Source organism: Budorcas taxicolor, chromosome 7 (assembly GCF_023091745.1).
Source record: "Budorcas taxicolor isolate Tak-1 chromosome 7, Takin1.1, whole genome shotgun sequence".
NCBI lineage: Eukaryota > Metazoa > Chordata > Mammalia > Artiodactyla > Bovidae > Budorcas > Budorcas taxicolor.
In genome coordinates this window covers 14898043-14917266 of record NC_068916.1, presented here as the reverse complement: position 1 = coordinate 14917266, position 19224 = coordinate 14898043, and the positions used below count along the sequence as shown (strand labels likewise).

At 57.3% G+C, this 19224-nt stretch overlaps 3 protein-coding genes across 3 annotated transcripts; 2 read left to right on the top strand and 1 right to left on the bottom strand.

Annotated features, from left to right (window-relative positions):
- Positions 1-240: 240 nt before the first annotated feature.
- Positions 241-4502, top strand: FDX2 (ferredoxin 2). Its single transcript, XM_052643699.1, has 5 exons — positions 241-388; positions 476-530; positions 743-849; positions 3796-3883; positions 4075-4502. The coding sequence occupies exons 1-5, from the start codon at positions 244-246 to the stop codon at positions 4229-4231; spliced, it is 552 nt and encodes a 183-aa protein (XP_052499659.1). The 5' UTR covers positions 241-243; the 3' UTR covers positions 4232-4502.
- A 492-nt stretch (positions 4503-4994) lies between these two features.
- Positions 4995-7780, top strand: ZGLP1 (zinc finger GATA like protein 1). Its single transcript, XM_052642779.1, has 5 exons — positions 4995-5131; positions 5378-5740; positions 6931-7019; positions 7391-7484; positions 7651-7780. Exons 1-5 carry the CDS (start codon positions 4995-4997, stop codon positions 7778-7780), a joined length of 813 nt encoding a protein of 270 aa, XP_052498739.1.
- Positions 7781-11911: 4131 nt separating this feature from the next.
- On the bottom strand, positions 11912-18516 carry ICAM5 (intercellular adhesion molecule 5). Its single transcript, XM_052644022.1, has 11 exons — positions 18435-18516; positions 17218-17487; positions 16702-17022; positions 16192-16479; positions 15485-15739; positions 15107-15355; positions 14399-14641; positions 14040-14318; positions 13696-13935; positions 13045-13311; positions 11912-12186 (listed from the first exon to the last, which is right to left on the bottom strand). Exons 1-11 carry the CDS (start codon positions 18514-18516, stop codon positions 11912-11914), a joined length of 2769 nt encoding a protein of 922 aa, XP_052499982.1.
- Positions 18517-19224: the final 708 nt, after the last annotated feature.

The following is a 19224-nucleotide window of genomic DNA, read 5'->3' as shown; positions in this document are numbered from 1 at the left end:
AGCAGACCCGGCTGGTTCTTGGGACAATGTGCCTGGGTGGGAGGTCTGGGATAGCCCTGCAGGTCTTGGCTCATTCGAGCCTGTGCACTGCCCTCCCACTTTGGCAGCCTCCCCTGGACTCGCCTACTTCCCGTGCAGCGACGCCAAAAAAAAGAAAAGGCGCTTGTATTCGGGTAATTACAGGGCCGTCGCTTCTAAACGCGCCAAGGCGCATGCTTAGTCTCTGGTCACGTGGTGCCTGTCATGGCCGCCTCCGTGGCCTGGGGAGGTGTGAATGCTGGGTTCCTGCTGCGGGCTGCCAGGGGTGCCTGGTGGAGCCGACCTGGAGGCTTTTGGGGGTCCGGGGAGGCGGCGGCGCCAGCGATAGCCAGGAAATTCCGGGCGACAGGTACCTGGGGAGCCTCGGGTGGGCATCGTTAACCCATCGTACGCCAGCTGTGCCGGGCACGGCAGCTCACCCAACCGTGTTTTCCAGGCTCGCGCCCGGCGGGGGAGGAAGAAGCCGGCGGCCCCGAGCGGCCCGGGGACGTGTGAGTGTGGGAGCCAAGTCCCCCCGTTAATAATAGCACGGGGTTCCTCCGGTCCCCACGTTGCCGTACAGCCTCATCCCTGTGTCCCCCCTTCTGCATCACCCTATTTCCATGTCCCGTCAAACCCCAAACATGAGTTCCTAAGCCTATATTCCACCTGGCCCCTGCGCCCATCATCCAGTTGAGGCATCTGCACTCTCATCTGTCCCCAGGGTGAACGTGGTGTTCGTGGACAGGTCAGGCCAACGGATTCCGGTGAGCGGCAGAGTCGGGGACAATGTTCTCCACCTGGCCCAGCGCCATGGGTTGGATCTGGAAGGTGGGAGCCGGGCATAGGGAATTGGAGATATCTTTATTCATTCGTTTAAAAAACTCACAAGTCAGATAGGATTCTCCACTACTTAATCTTGCACGGCTTCCCACCCAGCATGGTTAACTTCAGACTCCTCACCAGGTCTCATCCCCTGCTCTCTTAATCTTTATTCATTCAGCAGTTATTTATTGAGCCTTTAGTAGAGGTTCCTAAAACTCCTGCCTGCCAGGACCTTGTATTTTCTTCCTTTTTCCTTCCTCTCTTCTAGCCACACTGACTTGCTTGCTGTTCCTCAAATAGCCAAGTTCATGCCTGCCTCAGGGCCTTGCGTTTGGTGTTCCATCGAAAGTGCTTTCCCACCAGACCTTCTGGCTCATCATCCTTCAGGTCTTGCTGTAGATGTCATCTTCCCGACAATCGTGTCCCTCTCGGCCCGGCTGCAGTCCCCACGCCCCAGGAACTGTCCTTATCAGCGTGCTGTAGTGTCTGCATAGCACTTCTCATTGTTTGGTTTCCTTCTTTGTCGTTTCTCCCCAAAAATGAAGTCAGAAACTGTGTTTTCCTGTTCACACTCATCTGTTGCCTGTCATGGTATTTAGATGTAACAGGTATTAAACCAGTATTTGCTAAAGGAAGGATAATAATAGCAGACGTTACTTTAAGCCCCTTACCACATTTTGACTGATTGAATCTATTTCATGACAACATTATGCAATAGGCGAGCATGTTACCCTGTTTTATAGGTGAGGAAACTGAGCCTCAGGTTGAGCAGACCTGGTCCAAGGTCAAGTAAGTGGCAAAACTAGATTCAAACCCAGCCTATCTTAGCCACTAATCTGTGCTACTCTTCTGTGAATATTGAACACATACTGTGTGCCAGGTAGCAATGTAGAAAAGCAGATAAGGCCCTTGTCATTTCACACCAGTTTCAGCCTAATAGGGACAATAATCCCATGCATAAACATGTAATTATATCATGAGCGACTAGGAGAGTGGTCTTTTCAAAAGTATATAGTGTTGGGTGTATGGATGTATGCGTGGCATGAGTACATGCTTAGTTGTGTTGGACTCTTTGCAACCCCATGGACTCCTCTATCCATGGAATTTTGCAGGCAAGAATACTGGAGTGGGTTGCCATTTCCTACTCCAGAGGATTTTCCTGACCCAGGGATCAAACCCACATCTCTTGCATCTCCTGCATTGGCAGGCGGATTCTTTACCACTGCACCACCTGAGAAGCCCCGGTGTTTATAATAAGGAGCTGATTTAATCATTAGACAATGGTTGGGGGAGGGGGATGAATTGGGGGCAGTCCTAGCAGACCTACCTTAAGTTCTGTTCTGGAATCCAGTGGCTGGCAGTTCATGACAAAGATTAGAACATGGGTTTTTGAAGCATGTGGCCTGTGTTCAGATTTTTCTGTTGCCAGCTGTGTGACCCTGAGCAAGTTACTTACCATCTTTCAGCCTCCTCATCTATAAAGTAGGATAATTTAGTTCCTATCTCACTGGGTTGCTGTGAAGATTAAGCAGATTTCATGTGTGTAATACCTGGCATGTGGTTGGTGTGCAGTGAGTAGTTGGAATGATGGTATTAGGTTTATCTCTGTCTCATGTGGTAAGTACGTTAACGAGCTGGGAGAGAGGGCTGAGAAAGACACCTGGGGATGACTTGAGTTTTGAGGCCCAGACTGTTTCTCCAGACAGGAAGGTGGGCAAGTTAGTCACTGCAGCCCACGAGGGAGGGTCTGCTGGGTCAGAAAGCTGTCTTGCAGCTCCACCCTCATGGTCCGACCTGTCTGGAAGAGGAAGGAGAATTCTGTCCTGTTTACTTAGAACAAGTATCTCTCGAGGCATCTACAACCTCCCAGGCTCAGTGCTGAATGCAGAGAAAAGAGGCAGGTTGACGGAGCACAGGAAAACCCAGAAATGATGGTGGTAACTTCAGATTGTGATAAATGCTGTCCAGAAATTTTTAGAGATAACAAGAGTTGGGGGAAGGACAAGAAATAGGAGATGGGAACTTGGAGGACAACTGAGTAGTGCCCCCAAGACAAAAAGGACCTAGCTATGGAAAGACTGGAGAGAAGAGCATCCCAGATCAAGAGTATGCCAAGTGCAAAGGTCCTGTGGTAGGGGCTGAGCTCGGCATGGAGGAATTGAGCGAGGGGGCTGGGGTGGCTGAAGTAGGTGAGTGCAGTGAGGTGGGAGAATCTCAAGGACTGAGGTAACGAGTTTGGATTTTATTCTAGCTATGAAAACCCTTTGGAAGAGGACATTATCCAGAAGCACAGTGCCCAGTGCTCAGTCAGAAGCTTGGGAATGTGTCCGGGGGAAGCAGGAAACCCTCGACTCTGTGCCTTTCACCCCTTTATTTCCTGACCCCTTCTCCTGCTGCAGCACTAGATGCTGAGTGAGTCAGTCCCTCCTTCAGGAGCATCAGGGCAGCCCAGCAAAGTGGCAGGGTCACAGCAAGGGTTCACAGACTACAGGGAACCTGTCTGGCCTGTCCCCTCTCAGCTACACTGAAGTCCAGTCCACCCTCGTTAATGGTGCCAGGTACCCAGCCTGGTCATCAGCCTGCTGGAGAGTTTGGGGGGAACCCTGAAGTCCGTTTGCAAAACCTGTGTGCAGATCAGCAACAGTCAGCCAAGTCAGTGACAAGGGTGGAGGATGCACAGAGTGGGCCTGCAGGCCTGGGAGGAAGAAATGAGAGTCACACGGTGAAACAAAGAGATTCACCAGATTCCTCCGGAGTCCAATTGTTTTCATTGCCATAGACCTGGGTTTGGTCACTGATCGGGAACTAAGATCCCACAAGCCTCAGGGTGTAGCTCCCTACCCCACCCCCGAAAAAATAAGAAACAAAGGGATTTTTTTTTTAAGCCCTTCTCTGAATGGCGCTTGCCCAAGAACGGTCCCTCACCAACGGTCCCTCACTTGCCGCTCCCAGGGGCCTGTGAAGCTTCCTTGGCGTGCTCCACCTGCCACGTGTATGTGAGTGAAGACCACCTGGACCTTCTGCCACCTCCTGATGAGAGGTGAGCAGGGTGGCCCCTCCCAGCTCTGAGCTGGAAGGCTTGGTTGCTGAGCCTCGGCATTCCGGGATCCACCCAGGCCATAGCAGAGGGCAGCCCCAGCTTTTCTCTCCCCTCCTGCTGCTGGCGGGAGAGCTTCCCTTCTGGCCCCTAACCCTGGATCCATTAACAACTACTGCCGCCTTTTACTCCAGGGAGGACGACATGCTGGATATGGCCCCTCTCCTCCAAGAGAACTCCCGGCTGGGCTGCCAGATCGTCCTGACTCCTGAGCTGGAAGGGGCCGAATTCACCCTGCCCAAGATCACCAGGAACTTCTATGTGGACGGCCACGTCCCCAAGCCCCACTGACACGGGCAGCTGGACGGTCCAGACACTGACGGCCCCAGGGCCAGGACTGGAAGAACACAGCCAAGATGCCAGCCCAGCCCAGAGCGCGGACAGATCGGAGAGATGGCGGAAGCACCCAGAAAGTCAAAACCTTTGCTTCAGAGAGATCCCATGTCCCAGCTCTGGTGGGGCCAGGGCCCCTAATGGGGCCGCCTCAGCCAAGCTCCTGAGAATGCGGGTGTGGATAGGGGTGGAATCTAATTGGAGCGATAATAAAACTGTCTCACAGATATCTGGCATCTTGAGCGTCCTTGGGGTTGGTGGGGGTGGGTGCAGGCTCTGGGATCTACAGCTGCATCTTCCAGACCTCCCCAGCTTTCCCCTACCACGGCGGTGATGGGCCAGCGGGAAACTGAGGCAGAGAGGTCTGAAGGAGAGGTTCCGTGAGCCAGAGGATCAGCATGGCAAGGCCCCGCCCCGCCGTCGCGGAGGGATTTGGAGGGCCCCAGGCAGCCCTTGGCCACAAGGGGTAATCACATAGTCTGAGCAGAGCCGGAAGGGAGAGAGGGACCCAGGCGGGCCTGAGGGTGGAGTCTTGGAAGCCCGTGCCCAACATCACCCGCTAGAGGCGCCCAATTCTACTGGCCCCACCCCCCGCCCCCCCAGGTGGAGCCCCTTGCACCCTCAGCCAGAAGCGCCCCCCCACGCAGGTGGGGCTCATCAAGTGGGCCCGGCGTGGGCGGGGCCAGGCGAGATTTGGGAAGGGGGGTTGGGCTAGGACGCAATGGAGGCCGAGGCAGCCCCGGACTTCGCCATGCTGCGAGAGCTGCTAGCGCCGCCCTGCCTGAACCCCGAGCCGTCCCCGGAACCCCCGATCCGGCAGGCACCAAGAACCCCAGGATGCTTCAGACCCAGTGGCAGGTGTGTACACGAGCAGCCCTTCCCCCCACCTGGCCCAGTGGCCAATGGGTCATGATCTCTGGTTCCTAGGGTTACTGAGGGGTCAAAATGTTAGTTACTGGTACTTGCAAGGACGAGATCCTGATCCCCAGGGATATTGGGGGGTCATATGGGGGTCAGAGACTGTGCAGTTCTTGCTCCATGTCTTTGAGACCCTCGTAGTTGCCGCCCACGGAAGGGGGTGACCACACCGGCCATTGTCCCCAGGTCCTTCTGGCCTGCACACCAAGACTCGGTCACTGCCCTGCGCTTCCTCCAAGAGACAGCAGAGGAGCTGGCCCAGACCCCCTGGGACACCCAGGCCCTGGGGCCCTACTGGGAGCCGAAGGCCCTGGGACCCCTACCTCTGGCCAAGGATGCCGAGAACATGCTGACCCCAGTCAGCCAGCAGAGCCCCAACCTGGGGCCCCCACGGGCTCCCTCGACTTCTCCAGCCCAACCACGGAGGAGGCCCCGGAAGCAGTCAAACCCCCAGCGGGGTGCCGAAAAAGTGGACCCTCTCTTTGAGGGGGTGACCCTGAAGTTTCAGATAAAGCCGGATTCCAGCCTACAGATTATACCCAGTTACAGGTAGGAGCTGGCCTGGGCAAGGGCACCCTTTATGCAAGTAGTAACAAGAGCAGTGGGCCTTCCCTAGTGGCTCAGTGGTAAAGAATCCACCTGCCAACGCAGGAGATGTGGGTTTGATCCCTGGGTGGGGAAGATCCTCTGGAGAAGGAAATAGCAACCTGCTTCAGTATTCTTTTGCCTGGGAAATTCCATGGATAAAGGAGTCTGGCAGGCTATAGTCCATGGGGTCAAGAAGAGTTGGAGAGAGGACTCAGCAACTAAACAATAATAATAGTGCTGGGGGGTAGGGAGGTGCTTCCAGGCATTTGCTTATGGACTACCACCCCAGGCCTGCATTACAAATGGCCTCATCTCTGTAACTGCCTTTCTCCTTTATTTATTTATTTATATTTTTTAAAAACTTTTTTTGGCCTGTCAGATCTTAGTTCCCTGACTAAGGGTGGAACACTCACCCCCCTCCATTGGGTGCGCAGAGTTTTAACCACTGGACTGCCAGGAAAGTCCAAACAGCCTCATCTCTGAGCGAGACCTCAGGCTGATGCCTGTTCCTGTCCTTTCTGCTACGAGCCAGTCAAATCCAGGACTGAGCCAGAGTCTTCTCCTAGTGAAATGGCCTCAACATACCTGGGGGCTGCTGCTTCTGTTAGTTTTTCCTGCAATGATAATAGCTACCGTTTGTCAGACGTGACATTAGCCACAGAGGTAACAGCACTTGGTGTGTATGGACTCGCTGAGGCCTTGTGAAGCCCACTTTACAGATGCAGAAACTGAGGCACAGAGGTTGAAATCCCTTGTCACACAGCAAGGACAAGGGAGAATTGAGTTTTCAACCTGACAAAGCTGGCCATAGGCTTACTGTCTCCTCAGATTATTATGTTTATGATTACTCATGAGGGGCAGGGCCAGGCCTTTCAGACATCAGATGCCCCCTTGGTTGGGGGAGAGGGGACAGTGCCAGATGCCTTGATAGTAAATCTTCATTTGGGGGAACTCCCTGGCAGTCCTGTGGCTGAGACTCTGCGCTTTCATTGCTGAAGGCATGGGTTCTATCCTGGTTGGGGAACTAAGATCCCACAAGCCACGGTGTAGCCCAAAACTAAATAAATACATATCATTTAAAAATCTTAAATTTGGGGGCTGTCTGGGGCAGGATCCAGACCCTCTGTGCTAATGCCCTGTCTACTCCCCAGCCTGGCCTGCAGCAGCCGCTCTCCAGGGTCTCCCACTCCAGGCCCTTCCAGAGGCCCAGAGGCCAACCCGGGAGGCAGCGAGGCCCTGGGTGAGTCCTGGAGACTTAAGAGCTATAAATACTGGGGAAAGGTGAAGGGGGCAGCATTTTCTTTTCTTCCTTATCTTTCTCCCCATCCCGCTTCCCTATTTAGACCCATCCAGGAGCAGTCGCAGCATCCCCCATCCACTCAAGCTGAGTCACCCCCACCCCCGGCTTCCTCCTCTGCTGAGCTTTGCCATCTGTCTCCCTTCCTGGCTTTCCGTCTGTCTTAGATCTGGGGCTGGCTGGGAGTGTGGTGGGGTGGCTTTCACAGAGAGCCCCCTCCCACCGACATATACACAAAAGGCCCATCCCACACAGGTCTCCGGAGCTCAGGCTCTTGGCCTCTGACCCCTGCCCTTTGGCCTCTGCCCTTTCAGCGCCCCGCTGCTGTGCTTCCTGTAAGACCAAGAGGACCCCTCTGTGGAGAGATGCTGAGGATGGTACCCCTCTCTGCAACGCTTGTGGCATCAGGTCCTCAAAATGGACGAGGGGTTGGGGGTGGGGTCCTCACTTGAGTCCGCACTTAGACAGCATGGGGTATTGGGAAAACACCCACCTCTGGGAACGTGCCTCTCTCGTGGCGGTTTCTGGGCTCCCCCTGCCTGCTGAATGTTGGTTTCTTGCACCCCCATCCCAGGTACAAGAAATATGGCACCCGGTGCTCTAGCTGCTGGCTGGTGCCCAGGAAAAATGTGCAGCCCAAGAAGCTATGTGGCAGATGTGGGGTGTCCCTGGGCCCCCACCCAGCCTCAGCTCAGGAAGGGTAAGACCTTCCTCACTCAGCCGAGCCTGTCCTGCCTCAGTTTCTCCATGGGGAATATGGGCTGAATTCCTCCTAGGGGGAAGAGCCTGAGTCTAGAGGGGTCCAGCCTACCTCCTCTCCACCCCCTCCCCATGCAGAGACCTCAGATGGAAGACCCAGGCCTCAAGGCCCCAGAGCTCCTGGTTGGGGGGGTCACTAGCCCCCTCTTTGGCTCCTGCTTCAATCAGGCTTGGCTGAGCACCCCCCTCAGGAACTGCTGTCAGCACTGACACTCATATTGTTAATAGAAGTGACAATAAAGAATAGATCTGTTCAGAAGGGGCACTGTAACTTTGGGACCCCACCTTGCGCGCCCTCACCTGCCTCTCCCCTGGCCTGGGAATGTGGGGGAGGGGTTTTTTCACTGGGTTTTCCAAGGGACCCAGACAGTCATCCAAACAGCTATCAGCCTCCTGCCCCACAAGACAGTCACCTTTGTTACAACATCCCATAGAGGGCAACTGCCAGCACACCCAGAGGCAGCACATTCAGACAGACAGACACAAGGACTTCCCTGGCAGTCCAGTGGTGAAAACTCTGTGGTCCCCATGCAGGAGGCAAAGGTTCAGTCCCCGGCCAGAGAACTAAGATCCTGCATGCCGTGCACTGCAACCAAAACTTAAAAAAAAAATTCTTTTTTTTTAAAAACCCAAGACAGACACACAGGCTGGCAGGTACATCAAAACACACCGGAGATACATCAGCAGACACACGCGTGCTGTCGCTCATCAGACACAGACCACACACAGAACAGAACGACACACACGTCTACCGAGAAGACACATATGTTGATAGACACAGGACACACACGCGCAGTACAGACACACATGGACTCAAGTGGGCCCTTCATCTTGCAGCCCCACCACTGCCTGCAGAATGTCCCCTTCCTGCCTCCTTCCGCACACCTCTGTGGCCCGTCCCCCTTTCATGTTCTCTCTGACCCCACCGAAGGGTGTCCCTAGCCTGAAGCCAAACGCCACACGGGAGAGACATGGAGCTCTGCCCCTGTCGCTAGGACGTACAGGCCCCCACTACTCGGAAGGGAGGAGGGAGGGAAGAAAGGAAGGGAGGGGCGTGTCAAGGATGGGCGGGATGGTCCCTGCTGTGGGAGGGTGAGTGAGGCCTGCTTGGCCTCAGAGGGAAGGTAAGCCCCTCTGAGACCCCCTTTGTCTCTCCTGACTGAGCCTGTGGAGAAGGCCTGGGGCAGGATGCTCAGCCCTCAGATCCCTGACTCACCCCGTCCTGCCTTCCCTCGGCTCCGCGTGCCCTCCCGCACCTCTCCTGTAGCTGCCACCTTATCCTTTGCAGGCTGCAGGGGAGGGTGCTCTGCTCGGACACCACATCTTCAGAGAAGCCTGCCTTGAGCATCCAGCCTAAAATGGACACCCCTCCCACCCCACATTAGGCTCTAGTTCAGCTTCTTAGAACGCATCTCCCTCTTAGAAACTGGGGAGATTGTAAGCGGTTCGGAAGCTTCACCTCTCAGGACTTCCCTGGTCCAGTGGTTAGGACTCTGTGCTTCCACTACAGGGGGTGCAGGTTCAATCCCTGGTTGGGGAACAAAGATCCCACAAGCCACGTGGTGCAGCCAAAAATAATTAAAAATTTTAATTAAATGTTTCCCTTCTGTACTGGTCCAGGGTTGTTTCGTCCACATTCATCTCCCCTACTGGACCATGACTTCAGAGATCCAAGCTCACCACCTCTGTGTTCTTGACCATGAGTTCCCCACCCCACCACCAGTGCCCAGCACGGAGAAGCTCTTGAGGGATAGATACAGCACACAAGGGTCTCATTTTGTGTGTCTCCAAACCCCTGGCTGGCTGTATCCACCAAGTCGTATCCACTAAGTCAGTGTTTATGGAGCAAGTATTGTGTGCCAGGGCCCTAGGGGGCACTCAGTTGGGAATAGAACAAGGATCCCTGCTCTAGCAAAGCCAATATTCTAGAATGATAGTAAGCAAATATTCAGTGAGGACTAATAGAATGTCAAATAGTGATCATGCTACAGAGAAAAATAAAGTGGAACTTCCTGGTGGTCCAGTGATTAACTCTGCCCTTCCAATGCAGGGGGCCTGAGTTTGATCCTTAATCAGGAAACGAGATCCCACATGCTGCAACTAAGATCTGGCACAGCCAAATTAACAGAATTAGAAAAAGAGGGCTTCCCTGGTGGCTCAGGAGTAAAGGATTCACCTGCCAATGAAGGAGAAACAGGTTCCGTCCCTGATCTGGGAAAATCCCACATGCTGCAGAGTAATTAAGCCCACGGGCCACAACTCCTGAGCCTGTGCTTCAGAGTCCAGGAGCCGCAGCAACAGAAGTCTGCCCTGTGCTCGGCAATAAGAAGGTGCGTGCGTGCTAAGTCACGTCAGTTGTGTCCGACTCTTTGTGACCCCATGGACTGTATAGCCCGACAGGCTCCTCTGTCCGCGGGATTCTCCAGGTAAAGAATACTGGAGTGGGTTGCCACGCCCTCCTTGAGGGGATCTACCGGACCCAGGGATGGAACCTGTGGCTCCTGCATTGCAGGCAGATTCTTTACCACTGAGTCACAAGGGAAGACCCCAAAATAAGGTCACACACAACAACGAAGAGTACCCATGCTCGCGGCAACTAGAGAAAGCCAGTGCAAAGCAACAAAGACCCAGCCCAGCCATAAAGAAAGAATAAGAAAATAAAGTACATAAGGAGGTGAGGAGTTGGGGATGATACCATGTTCGCAGGGAAGGCCTCTCTGAGCATGTGACCTTTGTGTAGAGACCTGATGGTAAGGAACCAGCTACGGGGACTATTTGAGGTGAGGACACCTGAGGCCGAGGCAATAACATGAGCCAAAGCCCTGTGGCAGGGAGGACTCTGTGGGACTCCGGAAACCTTGAGGACTCGGGTGAGGGCAGAGAGAGGTGAATAAAGGAGGGGGTACAGCAGGGATGGCACCTCGCTTGGGCCTTGTCGCCTTCTGTACCTGGCACCCAGCACTGGCTTGGCCTCTGGTGCCCCCGTTTCCTGCTCTCACCTTTTCTCCTGAAATTTTGGGGTGGAGCGGCCGGCCTGTGGAGCTGGAGCTGTCCAGGCCTGCTTCCTTCTGGCAGCTCTGTGTTCCTGCTTTTCAGGGAGGAGGAAACGGGGCCGCGGAGGCACAGCTGTTCTCTCCTGCTGCTGCGGAGGGTGAGGGGGATGGCTGGTGGTGTGCTGTGGGGGATGGGGCACGCGGCTGGTACCCTCTGTGTCTCTTCTGAATCACGATGGCCAAGTCGATGAAAGGCACGTTGGGGGACGTCCCAGTGGTCCAGTGCTTAAGACTCCGCCTTCCAATGCAGAGGGCGTGGGTTTGATTCCTGTCGGGGAACTAAGATCCCACCTGCTGCGGGTGCAGCCAATAAATAAAAAAATAAAATACTGAAAGACAGGTTAGGGGTAAACTCCACTACGGATGGCACAGGATGAAGGAGGCCTTGAGGGTGGGGCAGGGGTGGCCTCTGTAATAGGAGGGACATCCCAGAGGCTGACACTCACAGACACAGATTTGTTTACCCATCCCTGCAGGGCATTGGGGACTGGCGGTGCCTAGACCCCTGGGAAGGGCCTCCACCCATCCAAGGAAGGCAGGCTCAGCTCTGCTCGGAACCGGGCCTGGGGGAAAGCTCATGTAGCTCCCACCCCCAAACATCAGCCGGATTAGAAGGCAGCGCTGGGCGGAAGAGATAAGCGGCTGAAAGGGAGGAAGGCGCAAGGTCCCCACCCTGGCCCAAGGGTCTAGGAAGGGCAGGAAACGGCATGGAGAGCAAACTCCAGGTCTAGGCATGAGAAGGTGGCTTGGACCGTGCCTGACATGTAGTAGGTCCTCAAAAGCCAAAAGGTTTTTTTGAATCAGCAACCGGCAGGGCTGGGATTCAAACCCTGGATTGCTTCCCCATCGCAGACTGAAGCAGATGGAGCCGGAGTCCTTTATAAAAATTTTATTGGGGGAGGGGTAGAAAATGCGGGGTGACGCCCCTGGAATTGAATACATAAATAAATAGAACAATAAATCAGCCCCCGTGTGAGTCTGGGGCGGGGGGCGTCCCCGGCCCGCCGGGAGAGGGGTGCGGGCTCACGCTGACGTCAGCTGGATGGCGAAGACCTCGCCCCCTGCCGGCACCTCCGAGGCGCCCGCAGCTTCTGATCCACCTTCAGCACCTGCATCCCTGCCGGCGCCGGCACCCGCGCCGTTGAGACATACGGCCTCGCCTGAGCTCTCGGCCTCCTGCACGTTATACTCGCCCTTCTTGCAGGCGGTGGACTGCACGTAGAAGGCCAGGCCGGCCCCCGCGGCCAGGAGTGCCGCGCCCCCCGCCGCGCCGCCCACAGCGACCCAGAGCCACGGACCTGCGGGGTGGAGACGCTCAAAGAGGATGACGAGCTCCGGGCTCGGTCCACACGCCAAGCCCGGGCCACTTCTTCCCCTCCCCACAGGCATGAAGTCAGTCCTCATGCGGCTGGCAGGGAGCATCAGGGAACTCAGCCTTGGAGGAAAAGAGTTACCCCAGTAAGGGCACCCCCAACTCGGGTGATGCCCTTGACCCATTTTACACACCACCCCATCACAGAGAGGATAAAAGCCCCTAACCCCAGGGATACCAAGTCAACCAACTCTCCTCACCCTCAAAACGATGGGGAGGGTGACCTGGTCATTCCTACTCCCCAGAAAGACCCCAGCCCCTAGGGATTTCCCCAGCGGTTGAGACTCCGCGTTCCAACTGCAGGGGGCGCAGTTTCCATTCCTGGTCAAAGAACTAAGATCTCACATGGCAAAAAAAAAAAAAAGTTAAAAAGACCCCAACCCCACCTAGAGATACACGAAATGAGAGTGGGAATCTTGGGGGCCTCACCCAAATCCTCTTCTCTTGGTCCCTCTTCAACCCCCTTCTCCACAGACACACAGTGGAGGCTAAATTGTATCAAGTCTCCACCGCTCAAAAGTTAATATAAAGTCCCTCCTCATAACAGTCACATCCTCGAAGGTTCCCTTACTTTGACTCCAGTCAGCTCCCTGTCCCTCCACTTGCCACCTCGAACCCGCCATCAAAGCCCCACCCATCAGGGCGCCCCTAATTTCTACCCTGGTTCACATCAGTCTCATCTGTGGAGATTGAGAGGGAGGCAGGGATGGGATCAATAATACCAAGGCGCAGGTCACAGCCGCCTTCAGATCCCTCACCCCGCCTCCTCCCCATTGCCACTTACCAGCCACTCGCACTGTGATGCGCCGCGTGTGGCGCCCATGCGCGTTGGTGGCTGCGCACTCGTACTCGCCGCCGTGGCTGCCCATGGCGCCAGCCACGCTCAGCGTGCTATTATTGCTCGACAGGCCAATGTTGAGCGCCCCCGGGGGCGCGCGCCAGCTGATCTGGGCTGGGGGCCAAGCCTCGGCTCGACAGGTCAACGTGAAGTTCCCACCTGGCCGCACGCCTCCTGGAGGTGAAGCAGCCAGCTCGGCCACCACTGGGCGATCTACAGGGGACAGGATGTGGAAGGGGACCAGCTGCTGACCAAGCGCCCCCTTTTGAGACCGCCCCTCCTGAAATGAACAGGCAAGGATTCTGCCTTCCATCAGAGTCCCCTCCCCCTACCACTGGCCTGTTGGGATTAAACTGAGCCCTGCTTCACTGAGTGGAAGGAGGTAGGGACCCAGGCCAGTGCCTTTCAGACCCAGAAACTGAGGGGAGCCGGCTTTTGTTCCCTAGAGTTTTCCTTTACCCTCATGTTAAGGCCGGGATTCCTTGTCCCTGGGAATGGGACTAGGAGAGGTGCCCTCGAACAATCCTGGGCAATCCCACCTCTTCTATTCACTGTCCTGGAGACCAAGTGCCCTCTATCTGGTGCTGCCCTACTCACATTCCACGCCCACGGTGATGATCCGGGCGTCCGTGCCGTGTGCGTTGGTGGCCAAGCAGCGATAAGTGCCCGCATCCTCTCGGGACACGCGCAGCCGCTGCGGCCGGGGCGCGCCTTCCCGGGAGCAGCTCACTTGCGGGGAGGGGCGACCCCGGGCGGAGCAGGCCAGCGCAGCAGCCTCCGCGCCTTCCAGCCAAGACTGGTGACTTGGACAGGTAGATTCATCCATTTGCGGTGGCGCTGCAAAACAGCCACGGGGTTGTGCGGGGGGTGGGGGGAATGGGTCAGGGAGGGGCCGAGATCCGCAGCGCCCCCTACCCTCCGCCCGCCTGGGCCTCGCTCACACTCCGCGCTCACGGTGACAATCTTGACCATGGAACCGTGCCGATTGGTGGCATTGCAGATGTAGGTACCCGGTGCCAGATCACTAGGGATTCGGGGGGCTGTGGAACCTGGGTCTGGGGGTGCCAGCGGCAGCAGCATCCCCTCACTGGTGCCTCCGGAGCCAACACACTCCACGCTTGGCTGTGGCTTCCCAGCCACCTCACAGGAAAAAAGTCGCCCAGATCCTTCTACCCATGTCCAGTTGCTGGGGCAGCTCACCTCCTCAAATCTGGGGCCATCTGGGGAGCAGAGCAACTGAAGTCAGTTATCCAAGGTTATTCTGACATGCCCCATCTTGAACCGTGTTGTCCCCACTTACATTCCACTGTCACAGCCACATTTTTAGCTGCCGACCCTCGGGCATTAGTGGCTTCGCATCGGTAGGTGCCCGCGTGCTCCCGGGCCACAAGCATTAGGCCCTCGATGACCTCGGCTCCCCCAAAGCGCACACAGCTCACGTTGGGTGGTGGGACCCCATGAGCCACACAGCTCAGGGAGGCCTCTGTTCCTTCCAGCCAGGTAATGCGTTCAGGGCAGCCCACGCTGTCCAGCGCTGGTGCATCTAGAGAGGGGAGCATTGTTGAGTCTGGGGTTTAGTGGACAGTCTAGAGTCCCTGGACCCTTTTTTCCCATCCTAGGCAGGCAGGCTACACTCTGCACAGGGACTGGCCACCGAAGCAAAGGAGTTTGGCACTGATCACTGTTTGACCCTCCCCATTTTGACCTAAAAATTGTTAGTTGTTTTGGAGCACCCACCTTTCCAATATTCAGCTCAAACGCCACGCCCCAGGCCCCTGTGCACACTTCCACCTCGTCCTCTCCTTCCTTCTCATAGTTCAGTTCAGTGTAGTCATGAGAACCCCATGAACAGTCCTTCTCATAAGATCTTCCCATAAACCCGCTCACTACCTTCTCAAAATCCTGCTCAAAAGCACACCTTAGACCCTGTTTCCACCCTCCTGTGTATTCAGGCCACCCCTAGGACCTGAGAACCAGACAGAGGTGTGCCCCATGCACCCCCACTCACACTCCACCGTCAAGGTCACGTCCTTGACCGCCTGGCCTTGGTCGTTGGTCGCAGTGCAGCGGTAAGTGCCAGCGAGCGCACGAGTGACCGGTCCCAGCAAGCCCAGGGCCAGCACCGCCCCGCCGTCAGGCCGCGTGCAGTGCACCGAGGGCTGTGGGTTTCCGCGGGCGTCGCAGCGCAGTGTCTGCTCTGGTCCCTCCGGCCACGTCCAGCTCCTGGGACAGTCTGAATCGTCCAGCCGGGGAGCGTCTGAGGGCAGGGGCATATATATACAGGAGCCTAGACGTGAGAAAAGCCTCCACTTCCACGATACGGCCAGAGATCGGGTAGGCCCTTGAGATGACGAGCAGGGAGGCGAGAGGTTAAAGGCCAACTCACATAAGACACGCAGCTCTACGCTCCTGTTCTTACTCAGGGTCTCCCCGTCAACTTCGAGGGTGGCGTCGCAGAAGAAGCCACGCCTGTCGTCGTTCTCGGTGGCGTTTAGCTGGAGCTGGGCGGGCTGTCCCGGGGCCGCAGCTGGAATTCCGTCTAGTGTGACTAGGGCTTGGGTCTCCGCTGCGCAGGTTACTGTCACGATCGTCCCCTCGGGGGCGTTGGGCTCGCTCAGAGTAAGGTGGGGCTCCGGGAAACCTGGGGCGGGGGGCATTGGCCGGAAGACCACTGACCACGCCCCTCCCACCGCTCAAGGCTGCAGCTCAGTAACCCGAAACTTACCCCCTGCAGCCGAACAGTTCGTATAGTGCAGGTTCAGAAACGCGCATCTTTCCAAGACTCAGCTCAAACTCCACGCCCCAGACCCCTGTGGGCACGCCCACCCCACAGGTGGGCTGTTCCGGCTTCTCTCCCTTCTTGCCCCGCCCCCTTGAGGAGGTCAGGCCACAGATCTAGGTATCCTCGTCGGGTCTGCGATCTTGCCTTTGGGGCAGCTCAGACTCCACCTCTCTAGCGACTATCCAACCGGTAGTAGCTGCCCCGCCCCTTCAGGACTCTCGGGCAACGCCTATTCGGATACCACGGCCCCCCCCCACTATTGGCCCCGCATTCGCCTTCCTCTGGCTCCACCCCCGAGGTCCCACTCTTACTGTAGACAGTCACGTTCTCCCGGGTCTCTCGGCTCTCGCCCCCCAGGGTCACATTGCAGACCAGTTGCCTGGCGCCCTCCTGCTCTGCGCTAGCTGTGGCTGTGGTAGTGACCATGAGAACGTCCCCTTCGAGGGTGACATTGGGACTCAGCCTCTGGTCCCCCAGCGCCAGGTAGACACCAGCCTCCGAGACTGGAAACAGCCCATCAAGGACGCAGCTCACGGGTCCTTCTGAACCCACTTCCAGGAGCCGGGGGGCAGTGAGGCGAGGGGGTTCCGGAGGCAGGGCTGGTGGTAGAAGAACAGAACTTGAACTTCTGTACCGAACGCTCAGTATGTTCTAAGCGTTTCACACGTACTATAACATGGAATTATCGTCAACGCAGAGAGGAAAATAACTTTCGGCTGGTGAGTGTTGGAGCAAGAATCAGAATTCTGATTTCTCTGCCTTCAAAATTCTTAAACACCAGCCCGACCCCTCTTGGGCCCCTTCTCCTCCTAGCTACTCACTGAAGGTTCGGAGCTCTCTGGGGGCTGAGGTGTTCTCAAACAGTCCCAGGCCATGCGGCCGAAGGTCCAGCTCAGCACGGCAGGAGAATTTGGCCCCATGGTCCTCCCTGCGGGCCAGGACCGTGGCTGTGAGCACGGCGCCCCGCGCTCGGGGTGGCTCCCCAGCGAAGCTGCGGCGGATCAGCTCCTGGGGTCCCCGCAACAGGGTCAATGTGAGACTCCCACGAGGTCCAGCACCAGGGACCCTACAGCTCAGGGTGAAGTTCTCGCCCACTGGCTGCCAGGCTGGCAGCGGCACCAGCTCCACACGATCTGGCCGTTCTGCAAGGAGGAGGAACCACGGCTGTTGGAAATGCCAGGCTCAGAAGGACTTGGCTTGGAACTCCGGGGACCAAGAAGGGGAGGGGGTGAGGATTCAGAGAGTGGGGTCTGGAGGGGAGGACCCCTTGACCCAGGGAGCGGGACCTGGAAGGGAGGGAAAGTAGTGGAGTAAGAGCGTGGCCGCTGAGAACTCACGAAAAGTGCGAATGAGCCCACGCGCCTGCAGTGTGCGCCGCGCGCAGCGGAAGAAGCAGACCGGCTGAGTCTCCGGCTCGCGAATGTCCACCAGCTGCCGCGCCAGCCAGCGCAGACCCCTCTGGGTCCCATTCCGGCGCAGCGAGGTCTCCAGGCCACCGCGCTCGGGCCGTGGGCAGTTGGTGCTGCAGTTCAACCACAGCGATCCCCCGCGTTCCACGAGCGCCGCTCGGGGCTGCAGGTCCGCCCAGAAAGGTTCCTGCGTGACGGCTGCTCGGAGAAACGCAAGCTTAGCCTGGGAGCCACCTTCCTGGGATCTACGTGCCCCTCTGCCCGAGTCAGGGATTCCCAGGGAATGAGCAGAGGCCACAGCCGGGAGTTCCAAATCCCGCCTGGGTCTCGGGTTTACAAGCGCGCTCCCGCGACCCAAACCTCGAGGGTGTCTCTGGTACGTGGTAGCGAAGAGTCCTGCTCTCCAAGGTGCCAGCAGAGTGATGGGGAAGCATATGGGGAGGGGAGAGGGGAGAGGAAAGATGGGGTCTCCAATGCACACAGCAATCCTGGGAGGAGGGGACCCCGGGCGCAGGAAGGGAAACCACCTGGTTCTCACTCCCTCTCGCCAAGAGATGGGGAGACTGTGGTTGAAGTGGAGGGGGTGTCGAAAGAGAGATGAGAATAAGTCAAGCAAGGGTAAGGGAAGATTACAAACCCCGGTGAAGAGGTGAAGAGTACGGAAAGAGGTCTGGGGCTGGGCTCAAGAAAAGAACCGCGGGAACAGCCGACAGCCGATGGACTCGGTTGCTAGGGCTCCGAGCGGAGCGGAAACAGCGCCTTTGAGTCACGGCAGTTGGTGAGATCGGGTCTTCGTTGATTTCGAGTAGGGAAGACGCCGTAGGGACTATGGTGCATAGTAGAACATAAGGAGGTACCCCGGGAGGGGTCAAGGGAGACGTGGTGTCTCCAGAGCTCGAGGATGGATGCAAAAGAGCAACCAGGATCTCGAAGAAGGTAGGGTAGAGACCTGGGAGAGCGAGAAGTCAGGAAGCTGGGTCTTCAGTGTGTGTTTGGGGAAAGAGGGTTAAAGAAGGCCCCTGGGCTCAAGGTGGGAGCAGAAGCGTGGGAGCGAGGCGAGGGCGGAGAGGGGAGGAGCTTGTGGCCGCTTCCAGGGTCCAGGAACTCCGCCCCCACCCTGTCCACCCTCAGCCAGACCGGCTTACCTGAGAGGCTGAGGAGCCCCAGGCCCAGGGCAGTCCAGAGGCCGAGCAGCGCCCGGTGCAGCCCTGGCGAGGGCCCTGGCATCGCCGCCGCGGGGGAAGCGCAGGAGGCGAGGGGACCGCGAGCGCTGAGCTGGGCTAGAGGACGGCGCTGCGCGGCGGGTGGGGTGTGGAGGAGGCTGAGTTGCGCTCGGGGATTGGTTTAACGTTGGTAACTTGGTTTCCAAGGAGGGGGCGGCAGCAGAGGCGGCGGTAGGGGGCGGGAAGGCGAGCTTGCACCAGGCTACAGGCTTTGGTGAAGGCGTGCTGGCAGGAGCTAGCGACCCCCGGGGTCCTCGTGGAGGCCGGCCCCATCGCCCGGAGCCTTCTGGGGGCGGCTGCGCGCTCCCGCGTCATCCCCGGAGGCGACGCGAAGGTTGTGGGGGATGCAGGGTTGTCCTTCGCAAACCCCCACCCACCACTTGCTTCCATAATGAGCTGGACTCCGAACTCCATCTCCATATTTAATCCCTCCCACCAGAGCCCCTGGAAGCCGGGATTGAGTTGGGGGCTAGGAGAGATCTGAGAAGCGGAAGCTGGCGGTGGAAAGGTTCTAGGAGATTTCGAGATGCCTCGCTCACAGAGCCTTCTCCCCTTTTAACCCCTGGGAGCTAAGAGTTACAGCCACGCCTCAGGTCTTTCTCTGGCTCCGCCCCCGCACGCGACAGAAGGGGCGGGGACGAAAGTGACAGCGAGTTGGGAACACGTGTGCGTGCGCGCTGCGTTCCCGGGCGTCTAAATTAGGGTCGGCTCG